This window comes from Pyxicephalus adspersus, chromosome 6, assembly GCF_032062135.1.
Source record: "Pyxicephalus adspersus chromosome 6, UCB_Pads_2.0, whole genome shotgun sequence".
NCBI lineage: Eukaryota > Metazoa > Chordata > Amphibia > Anura > Pyxicephalidae > Pyxicephalus > Pyxicephalus adspersus.
Window position 1 is genome coordinate 85,638,265 of NC_092863.1, and position 17,710 is coordinate 85,655,974.

Here is a 17,710-nt window from a genome sequence, read left to right on the forward strand (position 1 = left end):
CTTTTTTTAATAATTTGGTGTGTGAAAAAGATGTTGATGGCTAAAACTCCCCTTTTGTGTCTTCTTTTAGGATACAGAGAAAAGCTGGGCAAACAGCGATAAAGAGATGGATCAGGACGATGCTATTGAGGCATACCATGGAGTCTGTGAGACTAATAGGTAATCTCATTTAAAATGGGGTTACAGAAAGGGAGGGTCTTGACGCATTAAACATACCTGATATCATTATTAAATAATTAATTGCAAGAGCGTGATCGCAGGTCAAATTTGTTTTCTACACTGATTGCATTAAAAATACATTGAATTATGTATCAATGCATACTGAGCTGTATTGATTTGTATCTTGCCTCGAGCTCAGCTTCAAGTAAGCTCATGTGAAAGGCACAATACATCATGAAAGTGACTATGCCTGTAGGGTAGGGCTTACATTTTTTCAGATAAGGGTAAAGGGTAAGGTATGTGTCCTGGAAACACCTACCTAGCTAGTTATACTAAGCATTGCCCAGAGGGGTGAAAAAAAACGGCAGATGGTGATAGGTTGGGACAATGGAAAAGAGGTAAGTTTACCTGAGTATCTATCTTCTGCTGATTTTTTTCTTCCAGTTTGATGTCTTTCTCTCCAATCCTGTTTCTGCTTTTTTCTGTCTATCCTTTCTCTCTAGAAAGACTGAGGATTGGGGTTATCTGAACGAAGATGGTGAGCTGGGTCTGGCTTATCAAGGTTTAAAACAAGTGGCCAGGTTGACTTTTCTTCTTTCTTACTTCTGATTTTGTATTTGTCTGTCTGACTTTCCATATATTTTTCTTCATTTCACTCATCGTTAATTCTTAGTTTTCATTTATTCAATATGGACAAAAGATATGCGCTCAGGACTTCAACTGTTGCACATAGTGACCATTCAGAACTATTGTTTGATTCCTAAATTAAATGATAACCCGATTGATTGTTATTGCTCATTTTTTTATTTCTCCAGTTTAAAAATAAACAATGCTAAGGGAAATATGGGAAGGGGTGGTAGCATTTCTAAACTCCTTCTAAAATATGCCTGGCTGCTATGCTAGTATATATATATATATATATATATATATATATATATATATATATATATATATATATTGCATAAATGATTAGAAAAAGAGGTCATGCACCCTTGGCTGACGTTAAACTTTGTGAGAGTTGGCTTATTCCTGGAAGAATTTAATGAGTGCAGGACAACATCCAGTCATAATATAAATAGAAAAATAGGATTCTGGGATGGAAATACTGGCAACCTACATTTTCATGCATTTAGCCATGATGTGCAGTATGTGGTAAGCTGGGGAAGGTGTGTGGGTCTGTACATGGGGAATGGAGCTGAAGAAAAAATACTTTGTCCATAGTAACTGATTAAAATCCTAGATCCTCATAGAATGCAGGATTGAAGCTGCTGGTTGATAATAGCCCCTCTCTCTTTCTCCTGTAGTCTTTGGTGTAGTGTTTATAAATTAAACCTAATTTGTATGAAGGAAACAGAGATTTGGATCTCCACCTCCTAGGATAAAGTTGAATTTGCAGTGGTGGCCAAGGTGAACTAAACAGCCATCGGAATCAGATAGTTGATTATAAACTATAATCACTTACCTTTATCCCTTCAGAACATCCTTTAAGTTGAAATGTGAATAGTGATATTCTGATGGTAACAATTTGCACACTTAAATGAACGCCAAACAGTCCTGCTACAATTCTCTTTGTTTGATGGGGTTTCCATGTTCTTCACTACTTCTGCAGTAGCAAAGGTTAAGGAAAGCATATTATACTGGCAGTATGGATTGTCAGGCCGTCCCTGCTGGCTGTGTTGGGGGAGAGTGTTCAGACATCGGTAGTGGCCTATAATTAGTGATGGGTTATACTTCTGTAACCATGAGAGTGGTCAGCCATAGAGTCTCCTAATGCCACAGGCTTGAAATTTTGGATAACTCATCTGAAAATGGATTGATTGGGTAGCCGTTTTCTCATGTCTGGAACTTTTTTAGTGCATGTAAAAAGAAAAATTCTATCCATTTTGCATAGTTTCCCATACATTGAAGCCACTGGTTTCCTGTTACAATTACTTACACCTAAATGTTTTTATCCATACTACAGGATCTTGGAGGCTCAACTACAGGCCCAGAGCCAGCAGCACGAGGATGAGGTGGAGGCATTGTCATCTCAGATTGAGTCTCTAAAGGAAGAGCTAGACAAGCAGCAACAGGTTCTCTTCCAGGCCCTTCAGCTATCTCCCGAGGCTCAGGTGGAGTTTGGCCTCCAACAGGAAATCACACGACTTACTAATGAGAACCTTGTAAGTTTCTGCTTACTATAAAGTTATGGAAGAGTTGTTCTTTAAATCACAATTTCCTTACAGGTAGGGGAGTTCTAAAGAGATATTCACATGGCTGTTTTTTTACAGGATCTAAAAGAATTATTGGAGAAGTCAGAGAAGAATGAGAAGAAATTTAAGAAGCAGTTGAAGCTGTACCAGAAAAAGCTACAGGAAACAGAAGGTACAATGCTTGGGTCCAGACCTTTTATTGGTAAAATTAAAACTTAATCTGATTTAAATGAACTCTAAAAAGGAGAGCAGGACCTCAGGGGGGTGTAGCATAATGGCACCTTGCTTTTTAACTTTGGAAAAGAAAAGAACAAATGGGTCAATCCCAGCACTGAGACCTGGGAGAAGGTTCATTTCATCCCAGGTATCTGAAGTACAAGGTAAGTATTGATCTAAAGGGGATATAAAACTGCACCAAGGAAGCATGTAGGCTGTTATGGCTGCCCTTTAGTTTCTAAAAATACTAATTGCTTAGCTTCTATGCTGAACCAAATACTTCAATACGTTTGGAATAATGATCCAGAAAAATGCAAATAGAGAGTTCTGATTTTGCTTTGACTTCACCTGATATGTTCTTGTCCTGGGTCAGAGACCCAAATTATGTGCAATGGTAGTATACAGATCAACTTTAAAGTGAACTTTGCTTTGACCATGAAGGTTTACTTTCATTGAAACCCCCACCAGAATCTTACTTTCCTTCTCTCATTTGTGCTGTATAGGGGAACAGTCCCCACCCTGTGTACTGAATAGAATTAAATAATGTTCTCGTTATTGAATATTTAGCCATCCATACACTGGACTAACTGTGGGCTATTGTTAAGTGTACCCAAAGATTTTTTTAACTTTTAATGATCCAATGGTTGGCAAGGATTTTAATGTTTTCTTTGTCCCATCTGGGAAGATTTTCATTCTCTCCTACCCTGGTGACCGCTGTTACTGGTACAAAAGGCAACAGGAAATCCAAGTTGTTGCAGTTATTACCAGAACAAAGATGTATATGGTGACATTGAAACCTGAAAAAAGAGACTTTAAGAATCTATCATAAAATTCTTTATTAGAGTCCACCTCTCTTCGTTTATGATTATCAGTACTGCTTGATACAAAACTAAGGCAGGCAGGTAGTAATATTTAAACAATGTTTAAGTGTTTAAGCCTTTAAGTGTTCTATCTTCCTAATGTTTGCAGCACAATGCCAAGGTATTAGTTTCTATAGACTCCTAGAAAAGCATTTACTAGTAAATTCCTACCATAAAGTGTTGTTTTTGGGTTTATATTCCCTATATCACTGTTGATTTATTCCAGTCAGCTGTGAAATATATTACATATGTGCTATTTTGAAAATAACTTACATGGGCAATTTTGTTATAATGAGGAGTCTGCCCAAGAATGATTACAAATCTACTGAACTGAGTAAGAATTTTCTATGTATAAAAGGGCCTATGTATTGTTGGCAGATTGTCTGCAGTTATTAACAAAACTGGTAAATACCTGTCAAGCAAACATGTGCAGATTATTGATATAAATAGTTCTAACATATACTATGGTGTTTTCCTGAATACAGGCACTCCGGATCTCATCCAGCCAGAGAGAAGGCAATCAGAGCTGACCAGACAGGTGACTGTACAGCGCATCGAGAAGGACTTCCAGGGCATGTTGGAGTATTATAAGGAGGACGAGCCTCTCCTCGTCAGGAACCTCATAATAGGTTAGATAATGTTACAAACATATAAAAAATCCTTTCAGTTCACTTAGGTATTACTTCACAAAGTCTGAAATTCATCACTCAATATATCCAAAGTCAATAAACATGCTACACACATCCTTAAACGTAAAAGCAGGCTTGCAATGAAAGTGGCTGCTCTTTAAACTGTTGGCTATACGGTGGCAGTACAGAAGCATTTACACATAAATAATGCACAGGTCGTACACCTATTCACACACCTGAAAGCATTCAGGCCTTAATATTGAGAGTTTGCTTTGTGTTTTTTTTAAATATTGAAACAAAGTACGTCTGGACTCATAAATGTTGTGTGGAGAAAAAGGCTCTGAAAATGAGTGGTTTACGCATTACAGTCCTTGAAGGACAAAATATTTCTTAGGGTATGTGAGTGATTTCTAGAAGAAAGGTCAAAGTACTACAATCTTCATTAATTAATTCCTCAGGGTTGTATTCATTCACTAAGTATATGGAAGCAACAAATGTAGCATGTAAAAGTAATTAGTAACTAAATTGCGATTGTGTGCCATTGCTTCTTGTGTAGATTTTACTTTAGGGGAGATTAGTTCTACACAGAGTGTTGTTAGCTGCTATAAATCCCTATGTTAATCTGTCCCTACCAACATAATTCCTTTTTACAATTGTTTTATCTTCCACAGACCTGAAGCCCGAGCTGAGCTCTGCCACTGTGCCATGTCTTCCTGCATATATCCTATTCATGTGTATCAGACACGCAGACTATATTAATGATGATCAAAAGGTTCACTCGCTGCTCACCTCCACCATCAATGGCATTAAGAAAGTGCTTAAGGTAAGGCGCTCCAGTCTATCACATTCTTCCAATCATGGACACTTTTCTGTACAGCAAGGCCATGGCTATGTAACATTGTAAAATTAATTCCTGACACCGTTTGCATGTGGCTCTCCTTAGATGTTTGGAATATGACACTATCACAATCTATAGCATAGACTTCAAACATGATATATGCCGCCAATTCCCTGAAAATCCAAAATCAATTTTTTTCAGTAAAGATCATTTCTACCAATGAGGGCTTTAAGAAAAGGTATACAATAAAAATAAGTGTATTTTGAAATCTTTTAGGTGCACTTACAACTTTGGGTGTTAATTGAATGATGTTCCAGGCTGATCTAATGCTTATAAAGCATTCCACTGCTGTGCTGTTCACTTTTCTCCCGCACAGAGTCCAGAACTCTAAGCTGAAAAGAAATGTATTCAACTGGGTGATCAAAGGCAATATTAGTCCCATGGCCCCCCATGCTGTTTTTTACAACACAGCCAGTTCAGGTTCTCTTTAAACTACACTTCAGGGCATACTACAATTATCTTTGCATGGCTCCTGTGGGTTAGTTTTGAATTTTAGTACACCTTGTGGGAATTTGTGGAACACTTTAATGAAAAAGGAAACATTTCCTATACCATAGATCACACACTTTGCCTATTGGGCCACATATAGTACTTATTTTGAAATGTTAAACCAATGGGAAGGTTTTTAACTGATTTGGAAAATAATGTCAATTTTTTTTGCACCTAAATGTATTTATACAAACTTTTGCAGACAATATGTAAAGAAATATACAATTCACGAAATAAGACTGCCAGGAACCTTGAATTTAGTTGTTAGCAGACAACTAAATCTACATGACTATATACAGGAGAATTAGGAATTTGTAAATCTGTAAGTGGGGTACATGGTGACTCAGTGGCTTTGCAGCAATGGGTCCCAGGTTTGAATCTTGGGCAGGACATAGTCTTCATGGAACGTCTTTGTTCTGCCTATGTTTGTGTAGTTTCCCTCAATGCACTTCAGTTTTCTCCCAAATTCCAAATACTTTTTTCTAGGTCATACAACAATGGTAGAGACATAGATTGTGAGCTTTTCTGTGAGATTGTTAGTGGCAATATTATGATCTCAGTAATGCACTGTGGAAGATATCAGCCTTATATCAATACATAAACCAATGATCATCCAAATGTTTTTCTATTATTGGCAGAAACACAATGATGACTTCCAGCTGACATCATTCTGGCTATCGAACTCCAGTCGTCTCCTCCATTGTTTGAAACAATATAGCGGGGATGAGGTAAGTGTGTAACTATGCTATCTAAAAATCAAGATATCAATATTGCATGAAAACAAAATGCTTTATATGGGGAACCTGAGGCCAACACCACATCCATGCCTTTTTTATGTTTTCTAAGTATTTTTTTTTTAGTTTAGTTTAGTTTTAGTTTTTAGTTTAGCAATTTTTCTTTGCTTAAGGTAATTTTTTGTTGTTTCACATGTAAATGTTGGTATTAACTTTGCCATCCTGAGTAACAAAAATTTATTTTGGTCATGTCATAAGTGGAACAAATTGGAGAATTGCACTTTTTATATATATTAACACTATTTGTTTTAAAACTAACATTGAACAAACTAGATTTTATTTTGTTTTGTTACCACTTGGAAACAAACTAAACTACATTTTTCTAAGACATTATTGACAGTATATATATCAGTGACAAATCATAACTGTAGAAATTGGTGCAAACAGGTGAAGGATCTGAACTGAATAAAAAAAAGATTAAGGGCTAAACAACAGTAATGTGTGCCAGAGAGGATGCAGCAACCCTGTCTGGTCCTTCTTGTAAGCACAAACTCCAGCTAACCCCAGGGGCAAGAATTCTCGTCATTTGGGGGGGGGGGGGGAGAAGCTGCTTGGTGTTTTTCAGCTCTAATTCATTTCAGCTGGAAAAAAGTCAGAACTTTCCTATCCACAGCCATAGTTTTCAAGTATCATATTTGTGCGTCTTGCACTGTAACCCTTAATAAATATATAATATTTCTGTTTTCAGGGTTTTATGACCAGCAATTCTTCCAAGCAAAACGAGCATTGTCTCCGTAACTTTGACCTCACGGAGTACCGCCAGGTTCTTAGCGATCTGTCCATCCAGATCTACCAGCAGCTGATAAAGATTGCAGAGGGCCTACTTCAGCCAATGATAGGTGAGCAATGTACCCAGTATGGGAAGAGACGGGTTATCATAAGCTGACATGTTTACTTTGTGTTATACAGTGTGCACCTTTCTGATTTAGGCATACATTTTTTCTTTATCGTTTCTGCATGCTGTTGGAGCCCACTTATGCTCAGTGCACTGTAATGAACAGCTTTTTGTGCGTTTTAGAGCTTTAGGCAGCCATATGTTTTGAAAACATATGCAAGTGTATATGTGTGTGTATTACTTTGTGCAGTTGTGAATGCCACCATACACTTGCAGTGCTCTACTGTGCTTTTTGCCCAGTATTCTTCATGTGAAATGCTCTTATACCGGTTATGCCAGGATGATTTGGTCTCCCTTTTCTAACATCTCTCAAATCAGCTCTACCCATGTCCTAGCCCTTTTAATGCCAAGCCTTGGAATTTCCCAATTTTCTTGGTGTAAAGTAAAAACTTAGGGACAATAATAAGATGTTATATTAGTCACAGCAATGCCTAGAGACTCACTGCTGAGATCCCTGGGAGATATAAGAATATAGAGAAGTGATTTGGCCTATCACCAAACTGATACTTACAGACGACTATTAAAGCAAACTTAGCAGTAAAATTAAAAATACTTTTATTCAAATAATAACACATAACAAGGTAATTATAATGCATTTCTGGTGACTCTGTCTGATAAAGGTGTCTGTGTTATGGTGATGCACTCACGTTAAAACTCAAATTACCACAACACTTACAATCTTCAAATATAGCTTCTTTCCAAGTGTAATGCTGTGTCCATGGGCCTTCTATAGTAAAATGTTGACTGTTGTAGACTGACCCCTGGAATATAGCAACATTCACTATTCATGATTGGGAATGGTGGACATTTGTATAAATATAATTGAACAATAGGTATAATTAGTGTAATTTTTAAAGGTGAAGTTTTATGCTATATCTATTGTAGTGTATATTTACCTAGGGAAAACTTGTGGAGTTATCCTATAAGAGAATTAGGCACAAAGTCTAAAAGTGATTTGATTTTTCCTTTTCAGTGTCAGCAATGCTGGAAACAGAGAGTATTCAGGGCTTGTCAGGAGTTAAGCCGACTGGTTATCGAAAACGATCTTCTAGCATGGTAGATGGTGGCGACAACTCCTACAGCCTAGAAGCCATCATTCGCCAGCTAAATGCTTTTAATACCATTATGTGCGACCATGGCCTGGACCCGGAGATTATCCAGCAAGTGTTTAAACAGCTATTCTACATGATAAACGCTGTGTCACTGAACAACCTCCTGCTGCGGAAAGACATCTGTTCCTGGAGCACTGGCATGCAGCTAAGGTAACCCACTATTCTAAACATAAGGAACACCCCATCTGCAGCCTTCTGGTTATCACTCTGAGCCATATGTCATCCATATGGTCTATATACTTTGCTGACCTAGTATGGTGGACCTATTTGTTATTAGAGGACCTTTGCCAAAAAAAGTTTAAAAAAATATATCCAATATATATGTTGCTGTAGTTTTCATTCAATAATTACTATATAATCCAGACTTACCCCAAACAGCTCTCTACAGCAAATCCCAACATTATTTTTCTTTTACCTTGTTCCTGAATATCTTAAAAGTGTATTAAAGGTAAGGAGCAGTGGAGTCACATGTATGCACAGTATGTACAATCCCTCGAGCGGGATAATTGCAAATCCTGATCATATATATAACAAAATCAACAGAGAACAAAAGAAGGTTTTAAGGCAAGATCAATTATATTACATAATCAATTTCAACTCAAGATACAGACAAAAGTAAGTATTCTGCTAGATAGGCAGAAAAATTGATACAGAACCTATAGGTTTTGGTCTGATCAAGTTCAAATAGTAGCAAGAATAGACATTTATCACCTACTGTACAAATATTTAGTCATCATCAGAAAAGAAGTTAGCGAAGCGGCTGCACGCCGACGCAAATGAGCGATGGAATAGTCAATAGGTGCCCGCAGCTTTGTTACCCGACGCAATTCGCCTACGTTAGGCTTCTTCAGGGGTAGCTGTGCTCCTTATAATGTATATTATTACCCTGGACAGGGAATAATATGGAGTAGGTGAATTTATGTTGAATGGAGATACAATTGTCATGAGCAGCATCCCCCGGAAAGTTAGATGCATCTTGGTTGGTTGGTGACATATATACTTGGTTGGTGACATCTATCTGATGGCATTATTGTGGGATCCTTCTACAAATCACCACGCTGGCTACCCTCATCTCTTCTTCTTTGACATACTCCTGGGATCAGCACATCATGACAATTGTATACTTCAGCCAATGATAGGTGAGCAATGTACCCAGTATGGGAAGAGACGGGTTATCATAAGCTGACATGTTTACTTTGTGTTATACAGTGTGCACCTTTCTGATTGAGGCATACATTTTTTCTTTATCGTTTCTGCATGCTGTTGGGGCCCACTTATGCTCAATGCACTGTAATGAACAGCTTTTTGTGCGTTTTAGAGCTTTAGGCAGCCATATGTTTTGAAAACATATGCAAGTGTATATGTGTGTGTATTACTTTGTGCAGTTGTGAATGCCACCATACACTTGCAGTGCTCTACAGCACATCATGACATTTGTATCTCCATTCAATTTTGCTGCCTATCTAGCAGAATCATACTTACTAATGCCTGAATATCCTAAATTACTTCCTGAGACATCATCACATAAAGACTGACAACCTTTTGTTGGAGACAGTCATAGGCTAGGGACAGATACAGATACACTGGACCGCTACAGATAACTATTAATGTTGCCACTTTGTAAATGCTCCTAATATCCTCCACTAATTGTGCTGTTGTGTTGATCCTTCTTTCATTAGGAGTCATTTTAAAAAAAAAATAGGAAAGTGTTGGACAGAAAAAAAGTTATTGAGATAACCAAGAAAAACTGTGTAGCAGCCCTGGGGTCACACAAATGGCAAAGGGCCACAGTTTGAACACCATGGCTGTAGAGACAGCACAAGGCATTGTAATAATAATGTTATTGCCCTGCACAGGTACAACATCAGCCAACTAGAGGAATGGCTACGAGGGAAGAATCTTCATGTCAGTGGAGCAGCTCAGACGATGGAACCTCTCATCCAGGCAGCCCAACTACTGCAGCTAAAGAAGAAAAGCCAGGAGGACGCTGAGGCCATCTGCTCGCTGTGTACAGTTCTCACTACACAACAGGTAAGAGGGAAATATGTCAGCCCAGCTCCACACTATGCTTCAACTCTATATCTCAATTTTATTGAATTTCCAAGCATGCCAAGGTACCCCATTTATGCATTTATTATTTTTTTTTTTACAGATTGTGAAAATTCTCAATTTGTACACACCAGTAAATGAGTTTGAAGAGCGTGTCACTGTATCGTTCATCAGGAGTATTCAGGTAAGTAGCAAAGCTGCAAGTATAGTAGCAAAGCTACTATACATCAGCTATTCCTTTGCTCTACATTATAAAACAGAAGTGTTCTGTAGTTCACCAAGAGAAAGCTATAAAAATTATTATTGGTTAAGGAGATTTCTGATAGGATCAATAGATATTTTTGAACAGATATACCAAAATTCTCTTTAATGATAGATTTAACAAACCAGACGCTCCAAATAAGAGAAGGTAATTGTTAGAATTTACATTCAGTTTAAAGTCAAATCCAGGCTGGTAATACCCCACCACCACTATTATCCTATTCTGCCTAATAATTCAACATTCCAGTTCAAAGTATTTTTTTTTTGTTAGAACTTAACGTAACCCAAATCCAACACCTGACACTAGCTTTGGTTTCCAGTTTAAAGAGAAGGTATAAATGAGATATCTTCAGATTGAGAGGAAATCCCTACTTACTTGTCCCAAAACAGGTGCCCCTATTATTATTATTATTATAATTATTAATAAACAGGATTTATATAGCGCCAACATATTATGCAGTGCTGTACATTAAATACTGCTGTTCTGGTGACTACTAAATATATCTGAATTCACCATCTCTTTTTAACCAGAGACAATACTTCCCAGACACACTTTATTTCTGCTACACCAGATTTCTTATATTTTATATTTGTTCTCTTTCAGGCCCAGTTACAGGACCGGAAGGACCCTCCACAACTCCTGCTAGACTCCAAGTATATGTTCCCCGTCTTATTCCCCTTCAACCCATCACTGATCACGTTGGACACCATCCAGATCCCATCATCCCTTCACCTTAACTTCCTCAACAAAGTCTAAAAGGACAGCATATTTTTTATATTATGATATTAACCCAAAAACTACTTTTAATGTATATGTGGGACCAATCCCTACATCGTATGGAAAATCTCATCTGCACTGAAACTGATTTCTAATTTATCCATCTGACGAAAACACTAAGAATCAAAATTTTATTTTTAAACTAAAAGGTACTGAAGAATCTTGGAAAAGAGACAATGTTTACATCAGAAAAATGCACAAACAGATGGAGAATGAAAAAGAGAAAATATTATTTTAACCTTCTGTGTTGGTGTTATATTTTTAATATAATCTGTTTTACAGATATGATATCCTCGGATTAAAAGAGAAATATGTACAATCTATCAATTTGTAAATGGAAAATGGTGTAACTGTAAATACAGCTGTAGAGTCCAGCGAAGGAGGGGCTCATGGCCCAAAAAAAAATATACATAAAAAAAAACATTCTGTCTCTGTATTTTAATACATTACAGTCATGATGGTGTTTGGAACAATTGCATATAAGTACATAGACATATCTTTGGGTCTTTTTGGTGGCACAATTTTGAGTGGTGGCCAAGTTGAAGTGGAGCAAGGCCACTTTGAAATTGGGTGATATGCAGATTTTACTAATGACAAGCAGATATCAATAACATGCAGATATGTACAAGAGATGGATTTCCCCAATAAGCAGATTCCCCAATAACAGGTATCCTGGATATATGTCATAGTAACATTCACTTATTCGTTGGTTTATCACCTGATTCTAAGCACTTCTCTCTCTTACCCAGCCTTCTGTCTGGTCCCATTCCCCAGTGTTATTGTGTAGGGAATAAGGGTGGTGAAGAGGCCACTCACCAATCTCAGGTTTAGAAAGCAGTTTCTGTAGGTTCCTGGTGGGTTGAGGGTGGATACTGGATAGGCCACACTGTTGGGCAGTTCTGGCAGAATGCCACAGGGGTAAAATAGGTAAAGATGGTGGACAGCAAGGAGGGTCATTTTGCTGTATTTTGGGCAAGCAATTCACCTTCTGCAGAATTCACACACCAACTCAATGGGTGCACTAAGCTTGCGGCTGATCCCTCTCTCCTGACTGCACACTTACCTATCTTTTATGTGGTTCTGGTTCCTGATGCTCTGCCCCTTAATGCCCCATCTGAGCACACAATGGGACAGCCAAAAGTATCATTCTTGCTCAAGTGATTCTCTATTGCTACTTCCCGCTATGTAGCCCATTGAGTATCCCAGGCCGCTGGAGTAACAGCAGCTGCATGGTTCATTCTATCCAGTGCTGATCCGGAAAACAGAGAAACACTGCAACTTTTCCCATCAGGACAGCGGAGCAGGTAGATGTATTAAACAATCCCACTTTTTAGTAATCAGTTTGCAAAAGACTTTGTTAAACAAACCGCTATTTCTTCAGGACAGACACAGGCAGGAGCTTGCAATAAAATTTGTTAAAATGTTTGCAATGCACATTGACCACCCACATGGCATTGTTTGCTCTAAATGTATGGCAAATCTCAAAAGGGTCAGTTAAATTTTACCATTCTGGGTGCAGGGGTGTGATAATTCAGGGTATATTATCATTTTTTGCAGTATTTGTATGTCAAAGCAACATTTTTTTTTCTTGCTGAACTACTAGTGGCACATGCAGGCATGTCAGCGTTTATTGGTATTTTTATTTATTTTTAGTATCTAAGCCTTACAATTGACTGGCGAGACTGCCCATCATAGTAATAGGCCAATTGTGAATTGACATTTCCATAAGCTAAGTGCAGGAATGAACAGCTAACATCATAGGCCATTGTACTGCTTACTTTAGCAGTCAGTCCTCCTTTACTTGATATGAAAATCCCAGAGGTGGAACTTGAGTAGCGTGACTTGAACTTGAGTCTGACCTAATAAACGCCTTGACATGAGTTTTTAATCCAGTGACTTGCAACTCGACTTGCAGTGAGTCTTCTGTAACACCGCCTTCCTCCCCAACTTCCTTGCATTCTAAGTCCATGGCTTTCTCCTCTGACAGCTGAAGGGGACGGGGAAGAAGACTTCAGCTGACGGCAGAGAAAGCCGTGGACATAGAATGCAAGGAATGCAGGGAGGAAAGCATTATACCAGACTAGGTATGACTTGCAAATGACTTGATAAATGAAGTGACTTGGCTTGGAAGAATTCTTGGTGACTGAAGACTTGATTTGGGACTTGGTGTTAATGACTTGGGACTCGACTTGGACTTGAAGGGTGACATTTTAGTCAAACCTCTGGAAAATACGATGGTGGCCTGCTTTATAATATTACTCCCGGCATTTGAATGGGGTTAAGGGTTTGTAGATTCTCCTCTCTCGGGCAGGAGAAAATATGAAGGGCTTCATGCAACACTGGAAGGGACAAATAAATAAAGGTAAGTGATATTGGTTTGGCATATTTAGCTTTATTTAGCATATTTAGCTTTGTACCTCCACACACAGAAACACGCACAACGTACAATGTGTTCAAAAGGGAACTGGTTTATATTTCAACTCTCCAAAATCGAAGACAGACAGGCCTATCTGACTATTAGAGGGTCCATCAGCCAGAGAAGTGTCCTATAGACAGCTTTGGATCTGTGCTGCACATGAGCGACTACCTGGTGTTCTGATGAGCTGAGAACAAACACAGAGACCCTAGCCATGGGTTACAATAAGTCTATCTTTTTAGGTCCAAGTGTACTTTAAACCCTTTTTTCAAAAAAATCTGTTAGTGTAACCTCTTTGGGTATTAGTGTGTTCATATCTCAAAGTCCCAATAAAAGTGTCCATCCAAAACTGCTATGTCCATTGGGGTGTCAACACTGATTTGCTATTCCACTGTAGAATAAACTATGTTGTCACCGTAATAAAGCTAATGAAAACAATATTGGTATATATATTGTAATATAATATTGGAGCTAATGGTGGGATTCTGGTATACTAGTGCCCCCTTGAGAAAAAAAAGAATACTACATGCCTTATATAAAGAGATAGGTGACTTATGCAGCAAATTATTAACTATTCTGCAGGAAACTGTGTGCAATTAACATTTGTAAGATGTTGGCTTTTTATGCTCTGAGGGCTGACATGTGTTTTTTATGTCTCTTGGTTAGGTAAATTATCTGCATTTTAGTACCCAGGTTTGCAGCCAAACTCCAAGAGCTGGGAACTGTGACAGGGAGGTCTCACCTGACCATGCACCATACAATTATATTCTGATTGTACAATCTCATTCAGATCTGCTGGCAAATATACAGAATAGCTGCCAATGTAATTGAAATGCTTAGGTTTTGGTAGGACTCTATAACTGAACTTTCACATTTCTGTGCTGTGGCCCTTAGCACCTAAACGTTTTTTAAGTAGTTTGTAACCTAACTAGTAGACAGATGGATATATTGTATTTGCATCTAAAATATTTTTATTTTAAAAGCAGTGGAGTATGTCTTGTGCCTTGGCTTGAGGAGGTGTGCACATCCATTACAATCTATGGCTAGGCTGTGACTTTTTTAAACACGTGTTCACTGTGGTATCTGCCCCAGGGTTTTGTACATGGTGTGCCCTCTGATTCCTGACTGACCAGTGCCCAAGGTAATGCTCACCCCCATAGACACATTTATGTGTGATAGAGTTTAGTATGCAAACTACAGTGGGTGCAGTTTATTGCTGTTAACCTTTTGCAGACTTTTCTTCTCTTTGCCCTTCCCTTGCCTGCTGCCTGAACCAAACCTTGACTATCTGACCATGAGAATTACCTGACCATGAGCTTTTGTAACTCCAGATACTGCACCTGGTTGACTGACTCCCATGTATGACCTTTGGCTCCATTAGTAGACTGGCTCAGACTCCTACACACAAATACTCTGCAAGGATGAATGACTCTGGTCTATGTTCTGTAGTTCTTCCCTGCAAACACTTTGGCAACATAAATTAATCCTAAATCATCCTGTGCTTTGCCTTCAAATCCCTCCACAGTTTTTGTCCCACTTACCCTTCTGACCTGATAGGAAAATACTCCCCCGGCCGCTCTCTCCGCTCCTCAGATGACCTACCAATGACTTCCTCACTCATAACCTTGTCACACGCATGGCTCCAAGACTTTCCTAGAGCTGCCCCCAATCTCTGGAATGGTCTTCCTCATCCTATTTGGCTTGCTCCTACTTTCTGCTATCAAAACCCATTTTATCAAACTTGCCTACCCATCTTCTGTCTCCTAAACCCTCATTACTTCCCACCATTCCATATCCCCCTCCTATTGTGTGATACTTCTCCCACCTCCTAGATTGTAAGCTCTTCGGGGCAGGGTCTTCTCCTCCTCCTGTGTCAATGTCTGTATCTGTCTGTCATTTGCAACTCCTATTAAATGTACAGCGCTGCATAATATGTTGGCACTATGTTATTACTGTTTATTAATAATAATAATAATCCACCTATTCTTTATCAGAAAATTAAGCAATCATATTCAGACAATTTTATGTAGATTTTGTAAGATTTGTGTACAGAGATTTACCTGTTTGTTTTACGTAGATAATAAGACAGGGCAACATGCTTCCCTAATCTTTCTCCTGCCCTGTATCTGTAAATAGCAGTTATGGCTCATTGTGCCGATGCCACAAACAGAATTCTGATACAGAAGACACATGGTCATATAATCACCAAGTACAAGATACAAGTACTTCTATGTAATGGCTTCCTCCCTGATCTGGAAGGCTGATGAATCTTTCTTGCTAGCATAGAAGCCAAATAACACTGGCCTGGCCAGCAAGGGAAGGATTCCAATACCACTGGTAAAACGTAAATTGGCATTCCTGTCATTGGCGAGTTATTGCCAGCAGAAGGATCCCCTGTATGACATCAGTCAAAAAGTAAAACTGCATTCAAGATTGTGCAGAAAAACGGGAACTACTAAGAAACCATATGTTACAAAGAGATTCATGTTTAGGATCTTTGAGAAAGAACTTGTGATGTACATTGTAACATTGTTTATCTTGTTCAATTTTATTTGGGGTTTTAAAATGATTTACCATTAAAATATTTATTGTTTAATTTTACTTTATGCCTAAAAAATCCCGTTTTTCTGCACTATCTTGAATATTGTCCAAGTCAGTTGGGATGTGGCATTGCATCTTTCAGATGTCATTTCTCACTGACCAGCAAATTAAAAGTAAAACTGTCAATTCTTGAAGTTTATTGCACACCAAGGTAGAGCCCGGGGGTTCTCACTGGGTGACCACAGTCCTGGCCTGCCACATCTTTCATAGACGGCACCTTAATGCTCACCAATGCCAACATCAAGGTGGTATATTACCAAAGCTATCAATAGCAACAAGTAATAGCATTAAACCCCACTCTGCTAAAGCTCCAAAAAATCACCACCACTGATATTATTATTATTGTTATTATTATTATTAATAATAATAATAATAATAATATTAAACAGGATTTATTTAGCGCCAACATATTATGCAGCGCTGTACATTAAATAGGGAAATGATGTTAGGTGCTTAAAACAGTAAAATTTTGACTTTGGAATCTTGATTTCTTGATTTTATTCAGAAAGTTTGAGTTGGAATTGGTAATTTTTTATTGATTTTTACTACAGCTACCAATGACAGGTAGGGTACGGCTCATCCAGCCTGGCCACAGGACAATGACAGCTGTCACCGTCTGGCAGCCTACTATGTCAATGACAGGTAAAGTAATGTCTGATCGGAACTTGTGATCTAGAATCGTGATCTAAGGTGGGAGTAGCTCTGATCTGACTTGGAATCGACTGATAGGAACTATCCGCTTGGACTATTGTGTAAATGGGGACACCCTGAACTATGCAGAATATACTACTACCGGCACCAGGAAAGCTGCACAGATCCACTTCCCTTGTAATGTGTACCTGAGCACAGCACTATCCTGTACATGCAGGGCCTATAGGGGTATTTGTGTGGGAATGTAGTACAAAGATGTATTGTGTATGTTTTTTTTTTTTTCGCATTGCTCCTAGATTGTAAGCTTTTTGGGCCAGGTCCTCTCCTCCTCCTGTCTGTATCTATCTGTCATTTGCAACTCCTATTTAATGTACAGCGCTTCCTAATATGTTGGCACTAAATAAATACTGTTTCATATTAATATTATTTCAATTTAAATAAAATTTATTGCAGCACATTCCTGAAAACAGTGCAGGGCTGATACATGGACTGCTATGGAGCATTCAGCAGACTGATCACATGAATACAATCTCCTAGATTGTAAGCTCTTCGGGGCAGGGCCCTCTCCTCCTCCTGTATCACTGTCTGTATTCGTCTGTCATATGCAACCCCTATTTAATGTACAGCGCTGCATAATATGTTGGAGCTATATAAATCCTGTGTATTAATAGTAATAATACTCTGCGTAATATGTTGGCCCTATATAAACA

General features: G+C 38.4%; 1 protein-coding gene across 3 annotated transcripts in view; it reads left to right on the forward strand.

Annotated features, from left to right (window-relative positions):
* MYO5B (myosin VB) overlaps positions 1–11,655 on the forward strand; it is a 138,132-nt gene extending 126,477 nt beyond the window's left edge. For 2 of the 3 annotated variants that reach the window (XM_072416454.1, XM_072416455.1), the window contains exons 29-40: positions 71–159; positions 663–740; positions 2,123–2,321; positions 2,430–2,523; positions 3,913–4,056; positions 4,728–4,879; positions 6,082–6,171; positions 6,926–7,076; positions 8,106–8,394; positions 10,101–10,275; positions 10,397–10,477; positions 11,159–11,655. In XM_072416454.1, coding sequence (XP_072272555.1) covers positions 71–159; positions 663–740; positions 2,123–2,321; positions 2,430–2,523; positions 3,913–4,056; positions 4,728–4,879; positions 6,082–6,171; positions 6,926–7,076; positions 8,106–8,394; positions 10,101–10,275; positions 10,397–10,477; positions 11,159–11,311 — 1,695 coding nt within the window. In that variant the 3' untranslated portion in view covers positions 11,312–11,655. The remainder of the gene's footprint in view (positions 1–70; positions 160–662; positions 741–2,122; positions 2,322–2,429; positions 2,524–3,912; positions 4,057–4,727; positions 4,880–6,081; positions 6,172–6,925; positions 7,077–8,105; positions 8,395–10,100; positions 10,276–10,396; positions 10,478–11,158) is intronic. The other variant, XM_072416456.1, reaches the window with a different exon arrangement.
* Positions 11,656–17,710: the final 6,055 nt, after the last annotated feature.